This window comes from Apteryx rowi, unplaced genomic scaffold, assembly GCF_003343035.1.
Source record: "Apteryx rowi isolate R43461 unplaced genomic scaffold, aptRow1 scaffold_16, whole genome shotgun sequence".
Taxonomy (NCBI): Eukaryota; Metazoa; Chordata; class Aves; order Apterygiformes; family Apterygidae; genus Apteryx; species Apteryx rowi.
In genome coordinates this window covers 5,101,949-5,113,874 of record NW_020447863.1, presented here as the reverse complement: position 1 = coordinate 5,113,874, position 11,926 = coordinate 5,101,949, and the positions used below count along the sequence as shown (strand labels likewise).

Genomic DNA, 11,926 nt, shown 5'->3' with positions numbered 1-11,926 from the left:
GGGGCGCTGCTTTTGGGGAGGCTTCAGCGCGGCCTGACCGGCGCCCTCCGCCGCTCCTGCCTGCGTGGGGCTGCGGGAAACCACAGTGGTGTTCGGTGCTTCTAACCACCACAAAAGAAATCACGTTAAAGCCGAATCTGGGGTACAGTGTCCTGTGGGAATTGCTGTGCTTCCTTTGACCCGAGTGATTTTTTTTTGGTGACATAACGTGTCCATTTTCAGTCTCCCAAAAAGGTTGGTGATGACATTGCCAAGGCCACGGGTGACTGGAAGGGGCTGAGGATCACGGTGAAGCTGACCATCCAGAACAGGCAAGCTCAGGTACTTAATGCCATAAGGGATGGCTTAGTGGTGCAAGCTTGAAATACCTCTGCTTGCGAGAACCACGAGCCTAAATCCCGGCAGGGTCGACTCAGCCCTTCATCCTTCCGAGGTAGATAAAATGAGTTCCACGCGGTTTGCTGCGTGGGGGTCTTCTGGAAAAGACCTTACAGAAAAAAAAGAATTGTTTGATCTTTCTGAGTGCCTCTGGCCTGAATCGGTAGCAGCTGTGTACAGGTATAAAGCTTGGAGCATGCCAAGCTGAAGGTTTCCAGCTGGGAAACCCTGCCCCAGTGATGGGCAGAGACCTGTCGATGTGAAGAAGCTAATTTTTTGTCTTGTTGTAGAATAATTGTTTCTTTTACAAAGCACTTGACCAGGAAAGCACTGTGTCAAGCAATGTAGACATCGCAGAAAACCCCCTTAACTAATTCTGTAGCCACCTGCCACTATACCTGTCTTGAATTCAGTGGCTGGTATATTCCAGTGGTGAGCTAAGAGGAACCCCCAGTCCAGGAAGCAGTCCTCTTCTGTTTGTGAAGAGACCTGTGCCGAAAGGCTGGGAACAAGTTCTCATACACAAACCCCTTTCTGTGCTTGTAATGTATTCAACGAGCTAACTGAGGTGGCAGTTCTCTGGCGAGTGGCTCTCCAGGGGCTGCCTGCTAGGTTGTGAAGTATCTTCATTCACTGCCTAATCCTGCTTAGAAGGGGGGAAAAAAATGCATCTCTTCTCATCTAGATTGAGGTTGTTCCTTCTGCCTCTGCTCTGATTATCAAAGCTCTGAAGGAGCCTCCCCGTGATAGGAAGAAGCAGAAAAACAGTAAGTTGTCACCTGGCTTTGGTTCTAAACATTATTTGGGGTTAAGAGGGGTATACCTGCCTCTAAATTATTCAGCATAAACTGACAAGCAAGTGTCATGGGGCTGGGTCTTGGGCAGCAGGAATCCCTTAAATGTTGGAGTAGAAACAACAGCTTGTACGCCAGCAAAGCAGAATTTCTTGTTTAAAGATTGAGCAGACTAGCCACCCGCCACTGTACCTGTCTGGTAATGCAGTGACTAGTACAATCCAGAGGTGAGCTGACAGAAGATGCCAACTTAGGAAACAGAGTTATTCTTCTCGTGGTGGGTAACTTTGTGCCGAAGTTTGGGAACACAAGTGCTGATTGCAGTCCTGCTGTAGTTGTCACTTCTCCAGTCACCATATGCTTTAAGTGCTGGGAGTGGGTGTTTCTCTGAAGTATGGGGGGCTTAACATGCCCTGTACTTACGTGAACTTACTGGTGCTGTGGCCTTTTCTCCCCACAGTTAAGCACAGTGGCAGTGTCAGCTTTGATGAAATAGTGAACATTGCACGGCAGATGAGACACAGGTCCCTGGCTCGAGAGCTCTCAGGTAGGTACTACTCTTATGAACTTGTACCGAGCTCTTGGCTTGATCTGAGTGTCTGGGCTGGTTCTGGTTTGTGTATGTGTGAGGGTTTGGAGTTTTTTTTGGGGGGGGGGGGGGGATGGGGGTGTGTCCCTCATAACCACATTGTGGTGGTGAAGCTCCTCATGTAGCTTGTCTACTTACACTGAAGTGTTGGCTCTAGCACTGTGTGAACAACCTTGTCCTGGCAGCGAGCAGCCAGCCTGTCTTCTGTGGTAGTACAGGATGGGAAAAAGAAACAAGGCAGGACTTAACTCGATATTCCTGACCTGGCCACAGAACCTACTTGTGTCACCGTATGAGGTGGGTAATAGGCACCATCCACCTGGGCATTAGTTAACTTAGTTGTAACAGAAGAGTGTTTTTCTGGTGTGTTCTTTGGAAAGCAGTGCTCTAGACCTGGCTTAAAAGCTGCTTGCTGTCCACTTGTGAACCCTGTGGCTACAGCCTGCAAACCTCGAGGAGAGGGAATAAGGGACAACTGAAGGAGTGTTAGGAATTGAGTTCTCTACTTGTTCTTGAGGTTTGAGGAGATCTGAGCTGCAAGAAAGTAAAAGTACAATTTTACAGTCTGAAAGTAAAACCTGAATGTGAGGTGAGGAGTCTTAAAGGGACTTCCCACATCCCAGGAAGTCCATCAGATGGTCTCCAGGCAGAATGGAGAAACTCCTGTGAGCAAGATCCGAGTGCCACAACTGAAATACCTCTGTGGCACTGGAAAATATCAGTGTTTGTGGTAAAAGGCATCTGTGAGGCACTGACAAGCTGTCTTCCCACTGCAGGGACAATTAAGGAGATTCTGGGGACTGCCCAGTCTGTGGGCTGTAGCATTGATGGCAGGCACCCACATGACATCATCGATGACATCAATAATGGTGCGATTGAGTGCCCGGCTGTAAGTATCCATCTCTGGCTGAAACTGCTTTGTTTGGTTATTAGTAAAGGGCTCTCGACTAATGAGCTATATTTGCTTCTTTCAACAGAGCTAAGACTGCAGAAGTCGCCATACGAAGGTTCACTAAGGTTTTTTTGTAACAGCTTAAATACTTAATAAAACACCTAGTTGTCTGCGAATAAAGTGACTGGCTTAATTTGTCCTTGTCTGGTGCTGCATGAACAGTGGGCCCTGACTGGGGTTCCTCTGCCCTGTGCAGCTGTACTAAGGTGATAGGAGTTCTTAAAGCTTAAAGTTGCATGTATTTCCCGTTTGCTAATTTGCCGCCCGGAGATCATTTCCTTGCAGCAACACTGAGCTTACGGAAGTGTTGCAGGAGTCAGAAGCAGAGATGCCAGCGCCAAATGCGCAGCTCTGACAGCAGCAAGAATTAGCCTTGCATTAGGGTAAGTGCTGTGCTGACAGGTGCATCTTCCCCGATGCTAAAAGGCCAGGACACAAATTCACGCTGCTTCCGTCTCCCAGCTGCTGACAAGTGATGTTACTGAGGCTTGAAAATAACTATGCGGGCAGTCTGCCTCCATAACCCTGTGTTAGAATAGCAATATGTGCCTGTGGGATGAAATGGCTTTGACCAGTACCAGTTTTAAACGAAACCTTAGGTGTGGCTGAGTGCTCAGGCCTGTCATCCTCACGTGTGTAACTGTTCAGCCAGCATTCCCAGGGACTTCAAGAGCTAGGACAGAATCACTTTATGAACCTAACAGTAGGTAGTCTGGCCTTGCCTTTAGCCCTGTCAGTATTAGTAGGAACCTCTGGCTTGATGGCATTCTGAGTTTTTTTTTTTTCTGTTGTAGAACAGATCTGATTCTTTGTCCAGCTTTTTCTCCTGCTGCTAAGCAGAGATTTTTGATTTTCCTCTGGTGACCAAGGCCAAGTACCCACAATGTTGACTTTGAGCTGCATTTGTCTCTTGTGCTTTCTTTGCCGCTGAAGTAGAGCGAGTCCCTCGATTAGGGATGAAATCCTGTCGTCTAACCAGTCTTAGAGTTGTAAAGGGCCCAGTTTCATGTCTCTTGGGTCTCTGGATTTCTTCAATGTTGATACTGGCAGAGCTGGGTAAAAAAGCTATATAGCAGTTCTCTACATCATATCCTCCAGGTCCTAGTGCACCCTCTGAAAGCAAATGCAATATAAGTGTCTCTATGGGTATGAGGGGAGGTTATAGAAATCCCACACCAGTGTTTACACAAGTCACATCATCTGCTCCTAGATAAGTGTCTGATATGCCCAGATCCTAAAACCTGGCTGAGCCACAGAACTTGTGTTCAGCAGTGAATATTTTGGCTGCTTCTGCGAATTGACTGCGCTGGACAGGAGTGTCAGCTTGTACTTAACCTGCTGTTAACTGCTGCTTGCAGTAGGTAAAAGGAATTTGGTGTCAGGCTAACAGCATCTTCCTGAAGGAAGGGCAACTTGTTACCCTGAGGATATTGAACCTCTTGGTAAAAGCTGTCCTGCCCCCTTGCAGTATGGATCTTTGTGTAAGTGCAGATACTGAAAAGCATGGTAAGAATAAACAAAGGTTTAGCCTTGCTTCTTCAAAATCAGGGTGACTGATTGGTGAAACTCCTTTCTAAAGGAAGGGACCTGCAAACACCATCCACCATCTACAGGGATCTGATCCAAATGACTTCATCCAATTAAGTGTTAGGATCCTCTTCTAAGCTCAGCTGCTACATACTTAACCAACTTTTCTCTTTCTGGAGAAGTTCCTGTGTGTTTCAGGCCTGATACTGGGAAATCATTGCACTTAAGAGACTATTTGATACTTGGTTATCAAACTTGAAAACTGTCTGCCTGCTACAGTGACACTGATAGATGTGGGTGGCACCTGAGTTCTCCAAAGACACTGGGGAAACCTTGTTCGGTTTCCAGCAAAAGATGTGGGGGGTGGGTCTCTTGGGGCAGCACAGTGCAATGGAAGAGGTTGTGGAAAGCTCTATTAGAAGTGAAATTATCCTGGTACTAAGAATGCTTGACTCTGAGGTGTTGCTAAAAGGCCTGTCTACTTCGGCACTAACAGAGCTTCCCGGGGAGGGCACTAGTCAGGAAAGTTAATTTAGACACATTTTCCAAGGGAAAATAAAATCAAGTTCTTCCCAAGATACTGAGCTATATTAGCTTTGGTACTCGGAAAAATGTTCTGCGAGGTATGTTTTTCTCCTCTACAAAGCAGTGACAGTAGTTGATCAGCTTTTTTTCCTGCCACTGCCTCTTCACTGTCACAAATAACTGAAAATTGTTCTTTTTAGGCAATATTTACAGCCTTAGAGGAAAACTTCCTGGCTGGAGCTCTACCCTAGCAAACAGGATGCCCTAAGGTGGTGTGCACTGCATTAATGGTGGTGTGGTGGGGTTCTGCTACTGTTTCTTGGAGAGTGTAGGAACAAGTGTGGTACAGGAACTAGCAGGGATGCTAGAACTCATTGAAAGGGGGCTTGATTATTTACCTGGGTCTGACTGTCTCAGAGTCTCTTGCAGGAAAAAGCCAATGTAGCAGGAGGGTGAAGCTGGCTGCGCTTGGGAAGAGGCTGCAGTTGTGTCATACGAGCTAGGTGCTGAATGACCTGGAGCTCCTGTGAAATGAGAGAGGAAAAAAATCTCAAGCCTCCAAATCCCAGCACAAGTCAGACTGGAGGAGGTGTGCAGTGGCGGCTGGGTTAGGCTTCTGGGAGGTTACTTTGCTGCATGTGCTGACCACTGTTTAGTAATGTTTATTTCTAAAATACATGGAAGCAACATGTTATGCCTCAGTATACAAACCACTCTGCAATTCCTAATCAGTTGTAGTTGAAGGCTACTTTGATGCAGAGTAATTGTGAGCCAATTTGAGGAAAACTAAATCTTTGTCTGCTCTAGCTTAAGCCAGAGGCGTGGATCTACTGGCTTGGGCTGAGTCTTCAGTGTTGCCTCTCTTGGCACACAGCAGAGTCATGTGCTAGGAGTGTATCCTATACTGCTTGTGAAGCATAAAATGCATGTTATGTTAGCAGTGGGATCTTTAGAAATCACCTGCGTCTGCATATAATTCAACAACAAACAAACTGCTGCTTTGGCAAGATTGCAGGTTCATGTCTGTTCTGCTTCTGCGTTGAAATGGCTTGCAGCAAAGCAGGTTAAACTTCACAAAGGTGGACGCAGGGGAAGGAGAATGAAGTATCCTAGCCTGTCCTTGCAAGACTCAAAATGCCAGGTCAGCCTAGAGGCCAGCCAAAAGAAACTCGTGTCTAACCGTGTCTGTCTTCCACCACGGTCCTGCTGTCTCAGCTGAGGTGTTTAATAAAGCAGCAGTTCTGAAATTTCACATTTTGCTCGTGGACAGAAGTGAAAGATGCACAAAGGGAGTTGCCAGGATCTTTGGAGAAAGGCTGAGCTGGCAGTTCAGAGGAGAACGAGTGGTTGCTGGAGGGAGGACAAGCATGTGGAGGAATTTAAGGCTCACTGGTGCACTCACGTTTTCTGAGGAAATTCAGTTTTGTCCTGTCTTCCCTGACGAAACTCGGGTACGCTGCTGTGGTCACTGGGGTGCCCCGGCGGTTGAGGTCTGGCTGTAGTGAAATGAAGGAATTTTTTTACAGAAAATTTTGTTTTTATCAAAGTGAACAACCGTGGCAAGCATTTTCATATGGCACATCGCAGCCCATGACTAGTGCGGAAAGGTTTTCATCCTCTGTTACTGTGGAGGGAAGAGCCTGAACCTCCCTCCCCTCTCCTGAGGCAAGAGTGACCAAAGCTGGACCCAAATGTGCCCCAGAAATCACAGTGCAGAGCAGCTCCCTGCAGAACCCATGAGGTTTTGCCCACAAATGGTCTTGGGTCTCTCTGTTCCTTTGCAGCACGGGGTGTCGTCTTAGGCAGCTCTGCTTGTGGCCCGGGGCCCTCGCTGGCCCGTCTTGGCTCCTTTGCCTGCCTTGGGCTCTCTGTACACAGGCAATGCAGAACTTTTTTGCAGCTTGTTTAGCTGGTAGAAGCAGAAAGCAGGAGAGCTCATGGCTTTGCTCTCTTTAGTTTGTTCCTCCTGCTTTTTCTGAGGCAACCAGGGAAAAACAACAGTTAAAAGGAAAGCTGAAATCCCAGTCACTTGCTATCTTTAATTCCTTGGACTGGGAGTTGATTAGATTTCAAGCTAGGGAGGCTGCTTTGATATTTTCTGAATCAATGTCTGGTGTTGTTCCCTGCGCTCTGTAGCCTGGCACGCTCCCCGCTTCTCTGTGCCATCCCAAGCGCCTGCTAAAACCACACCGGGAAACTGAGGTGGGTTCAATTGAGCTAGCAAAAATGGTTTTATTTTAAATCAGCCCTCCAATCTGTTTCATGATAAAATTCAAGAAAGACAAATGCAAAGTCCTGGCCTGGGACAGAATAATCCCAAGCAGTGGTACAGGCTGGGGGCTGATGGTCAGGAAGCAGCTCTGGGTTGACCTTGCGGCAAAGAGGGCCAACTGCATACTGGGCTGTGCTGGCAAGAACATAACCAGCAGGTCTTTACTCCTGAGGCTACATCCGGACTCTGAGTCCAGGTCTGGACCCCCCAGTGCAAGGGAGGTGTTGGCAAACCACAGAGTCGAGTGGAGGGCCACGAGGATGGTTAGGAGGCTGGAACATGCTATGTGCAAAGGAGAGAGCTTGTTCAGCCTGGAGGACAGAAGACTAAGAGAAGATTCTTGTCTTTAAAGAGAAGTTATAGAGAAGATGGAGCCGGACTCTTCTTGAAAGTGCAAGTGAAAGAACAAGAAGCAAAGGACACAAGTTGTCCGATAAAAGGAAAAAAATTTTCATGATGTGGGGGGTCAAACAGTGGGGTCTCCATCCTTGGAAATATTCAAAACTCAGCTGGCCACAGCCTCGGCAACCTGGTCTAGCTCCGAAGTTGGCCCTGCATTCAGCAGACGGTTGGGGTCTCTTCCAAGTGAAATTACGCAGTGATTCTACGATAAAGCTGCACAAATGCTTGTATTGCCTGAGGGTAGGAATGAGCAGCCTGGGTGGCAGAGGATTACACCATCTCTTTCAGCAGCAATTTTAGCATAAACATGTTTAAAGTGTGTTGATGCTGGTGTTAAAGACCCCCCACCCTCTGCGGTGCGTATCCCGAGAGGCTCAGGAGCTGTCAGTGTTGTGTTCACCCTGGGCTGTCCCAGTGCAAACACACACTGTGGGTTTTCTCCCACTTGGCAGGGCTGGAAATAATTGGAAAAAGGACTTTTTTTTTGCCTAAGGGAAATACTCTTGGGGGTGGGATGCATAACCTTTCCCATGCTACCTTCCAAGCTACATAGTACTTGGAAGGAGGGTATTACCCTGCCAGTAATTCATTTTTTCCAATCTAGACTTCTTAGAAAGGAGGTGAAGGGCTTGTTAAAGATAGTAACAGCTTACATTGACTTCACTCTTCAAATCCATCATCCTGCTGAACGGGTTTTTGCTCTGAAGCCAGGGCTTTTTCCCAGTTTGGTGATCTGCACCTTCAGAAGAAAAGAGGGAAAAATCGCGAAACACTGAGCCCTTCCTAGAGGAGACCTTCACCCTGGAGGCCCAAGAGCTTTGGGAGCCTTAAGGACAGTCAGGGAAAGGAGGGCCACGTCCAGCGTCGCCCAGCGGGCGGGAGCGGGACCCGTCTCCTCACCGAGCCTGCGAGCGGCACGCCGGCCTACGAACCGCTCGCGACGGGGCGTCCTCGCGGCTCTGCCGCTTCCAACCCGGGGCAAATCGCCGCTCCCAGCAGCGTGGGGCCATTCCCAGGAGGACGGGCACCTCGCGCGCCCGGCCGAAGGGTCTCCCGTCCTCGGGCGCGGGCTGCAGCGGCGTCCTCGCGGCGCCGGGGGCCGGGCGAGGGGTCGGAGCGGGCCCGGGGCCGTCGGCGCCGACGCAGGGGGGCGGCCAGCTCCACGCGGCGGCTCGGCGGTCTGGAGGAAGGGCGCAGGAAGCGGCGACACGGGGCCAGCGCGGGGCTCCCAGCGCCCCCAGGCCCCCGCCGGTGTCGCAGGCGGGTCTGGAGCGTGGGGGCTCGTCTTCTGAGCAGCTCCGGGCTGATCCGGTTTGAGGGTAGAGCCCAACTTCCCCTCGGGTCCCAGCCTTGGCAACGTGTCTCTGGCAGCCGGGCGGCCGCGAGCGGCTGCCGTTTGCGAAGGTGCCGACCTCTCCGCCTCGCCCGCGAGCAGCAGACGCCCGGCACAGGCCTGCGGGGACGCCGCGGCCAGCGGGGATCGGAAAGCCGCTCGCTTGGGCGTTGCGCCTGCCCCCGAGAGCGGGCACTTGACCCAAGCCCACCGCTAGCAGAAGACCACGGTGGAGGGGCAAGACGCCCTGATCTCCACGTGGCAGGCGAGGCGATCTCCATCCGTCACCTCCTGCCGCCTCACGTCGCCCGTGACCTCGGGGACGCCGCGCCGCGGGCACGGGAGCCGCAGAGGCGCCAGCGGGAGAAGGAAGGCCACAAGGGGAAATGGGCTTTCGCTGGCCCGCGCGAAGGAGACGGTGGCGGGCAGGAGCCCCAGCTGGGAGCCGGGGAGCGCCCGCCGCTCACCTCCGCTGCGGGCCTCCACGCAGAGGAGCAGCCGGTGCCTCCTGCTCAGCTGCTTCAGACGGTCCAGGCAGACGCGGCAGGGCGAAGCCCCGGGCTCCGGCCGCAGCCGTGGGCAGAGCAGAACCGTCACGGGCAGCAGGTTCCTATCGGGGGGGGGGGGGGGGGGGGACAGCTTGGGACAGGCGGACAGGACCGGGAGCTGCCTTGCACCAGGAGCACGAGGTGGGACGTGGATCCGGGGACGGCAGGCGCTCCCCAGCCCGCGCTCTTCGTGGCACGGCCGGTTTCGGGGTGCCGGGCATTGCCAGCAAGCGCCCCCCCCTCCTCGCACAGCCCAAAATTACCAGCAGTGCTGGAAAAGCCGGCAGTGAAACGGTGGCTTCCAGTGCTGGCAGCCGTTCAGGTAGTAGCCGGCCAAATGCTGGGTGACTTTGTGGCGGTACTCCATGGCGGCCCCGCTCCGCGGCACGCGCCGGCCGCCCGCGGGAGCCCTTCGCCCGGGCGACCTTTGCAAGGGCCGGTGCGTTCTAGGGCTCCGGCTGCCTTCCCCGGCCGTTCGGCCCAGGGTTCGGGCACCGCTGGCATCTCGGTGCCGCAGCTCGCTAAGCGTCCCGAAGCGAACCTCTAACGCAGGCGCGGGTCACCGTATTCGCCGCGAGCGTCGCTCTGATTTTCTCCCCTGCTTGGACAAGCTCTGCTTCTCCCCGTCCTTTCCCAACTGGGGACACTCCGATTCCTATTTGGTGCATTTCCAAAGCCAAGCAAAAGAGCAGGTGCCGCGAGGAGCTGAAGCCCTTTGCATCCCGAGTGAAGCCCCCCCGGAGCGGCCACTGAACGGCTCCTTCCCGGCAACAGCAGTATCGTGCGCTCTTCTGTGCCGTTTTCCTCTTTTAAAAAGCAGGCCACGGTCTTCAAAAGCCACAGTCGTCAAAAGTGAAGCGGTCGCCCCGCTAAACCCGTGGGGATATCACCTGGTTTGCTGCACGTGTCCCTCTCCAGCCGGAAGCGGCTGGGGTTTACCGCTCTTCCGTGGGATGGCTCCACCGCAGAAACGAAAGATCGAGGGAAGTTTTTCAAGCTTCGTCTTTAGGTTTTAACCTTTGTCTCCTTTAGCTGCTCCTTTCACCATTTTAAACCCATCTTTTCCGTGTTGTTCACGTTCTTCAGGGCACGGTTGTCCTATTCTGCCCCAGTGATTTCCCAGGTAATTGTGCATAGGACACTTCTCCGATCAGTCCTCCTTGCTGCTTTATCCACTCACTTGCAGTTTGAATCCCCTCTTTGGCCATGGCACCTTCCAAACGTTCTTGCAGGCTGCCGAAAAAGCCAATGTGTCCATCAAGAAACCAAGGTGGTTTTCAGTGCTCTTGGCTGTGACTGCAGAGGCTCTCACAGCGAATGCTCTGCAAGTCCTTTTTTTGTGAAATAAATTTTGTGAAATAAGGAGCAAGTTTTTCATGCCGGCAATCGCCGTTGTCGTTTAGACGTTCATCACAGTTAGATCATGGAAATAAATGACAACACACTCAGCCGGCGCCAGCCAGGACTGCATGTCGCTGTAACTGATGGAGCCGCAGATCAAACCCCGCAAGAGCAAAATGTGTCTGAAAACCTCCTCGCCGAAGTCGAGGGCCACGTGTATTTGCAGGGCTCTTTCTCTAGCCCCGGTTCTTCTCTGCGACGCGCGTGAATTTTTGCGGAGCTGCCCGTTTCAGCGAGCGCAGCGACCGCCGGGACGCCTGAAGCGGCACCGCTGGGGTTTCTCCTTGTTCCTAATAACGGACGGGTTGTTATTTGTTCGCTCCGTTCCGCTCTCTGCAGGAAACATCCACCCAAGCACCCTCCAAGCACATTTTGTCCCAGAATTTTCCCCGCTGTTTTCCTGGGATCGAGGGCTAAGGGTGAAGCTGGAGGCTCATGTTGCGGGATGAGACAGGCCTAACCCCTGTGGGCTGGTGCGAAAGCGTTACCCCCACGCGCATGCGTCAGCCGTGCGTGCACAAAACAGCACTTCGCCTCCCTGGCTCCAGCCGTCCTGGCAGGGAAGAGCTCGGAGGCCTCAGGCGTGGGGATGCGGTTGCAAAGGTGCATTAACTTCCCAAACAGAGCCCACGATGGCTGAAAAAACGGACTCTCCGGCTGTTTGCCCAGCCCAGGCGGGACTGGCCCCGCATCCCACCTTCAGCGTGCAGCCGATTAATTAAAGCAATTCCCAACACGGAGTTAATCATCTCTTTTATAAGGCACCAGGCTCTGCACGCGTCTCCTTTCCCCCGGCACGGGGGACCCACCTCTGCCCCGGCCCCTCGCGGGCTCCCGGCCCAGACGGGGCCCACACAGGCCACGAGCTCGGGTGGCCTCCGCTGCCGCCGAGGACGGGGGTCACCGCGGCAGGCGCCAGCATCTCACCCGCGCGGGGGGCCACGGGAGGCACTCAGCACCTCGGGGTGCCGCACCGAGACGGGGGGCCCTGGCCCTGCCCGTCGGGTCCTTCCCTCACCGTGGGAGAGGCCCAAACCCAGGGGCAGCCTGGCCTTGCCCCCTGCCTCCCCCCAGGAAGGGCGCGCACAGCGCGGGACCGCGGTCACGGCGGAGGCTCCTTCCAGCCGCCAGCCCGCGACGGGGCGGGACGGGACGGGCTCAGGCCCTGCCGGCGGGGCGAGCGGGCTCGGCGGGGCTTCGCGCCA

The 11,926-nt window shown here is 53.0% G+C and overlaps 1 protein-coding gene and 2 non-coding genes across 3 annotated transcripts; all 3 read left to right on the top strand.

The window, feature by feature from the left end:
* Window positions 1-207: 207 nt before the first annotated feature.
* On the top strand, window positions 208-2,829 carry RPL12 (ribosomal protein L12; the record flags this gene model as incomplete). Its single annotated transcript, XM_026059790.1, has 5 exons — window positions 208-321; window positions 1,064-1,145; window positions 1,633-1,719; window positions 2,538-2,650; window positions 2,739-2,829. Coding segments are annotated over 5 exons (402 nt in total), but the record flags the coding sequence as incomplete, so codon positions are not given.
* LOC112963094 lies at window positions 764-892 on the top strand. Its single transcript, XR_003252488.1, has one exon. It is a non-coding gene; the product is annotated as a small nucleolar RNA SNORA65 (small nucleolar RNA).
* On the top strand, window positions 1,352-1,483 carry LOC112963093. Its single transcript, XR_003252487.1, has one exon. It is a non-coding gene; the product is annotated as a small nucleolar RNA SNORA65 (small nucleolar RNA).
* Window positions 2,830-11,926: the final 9,097 nt, after the last annotated feature.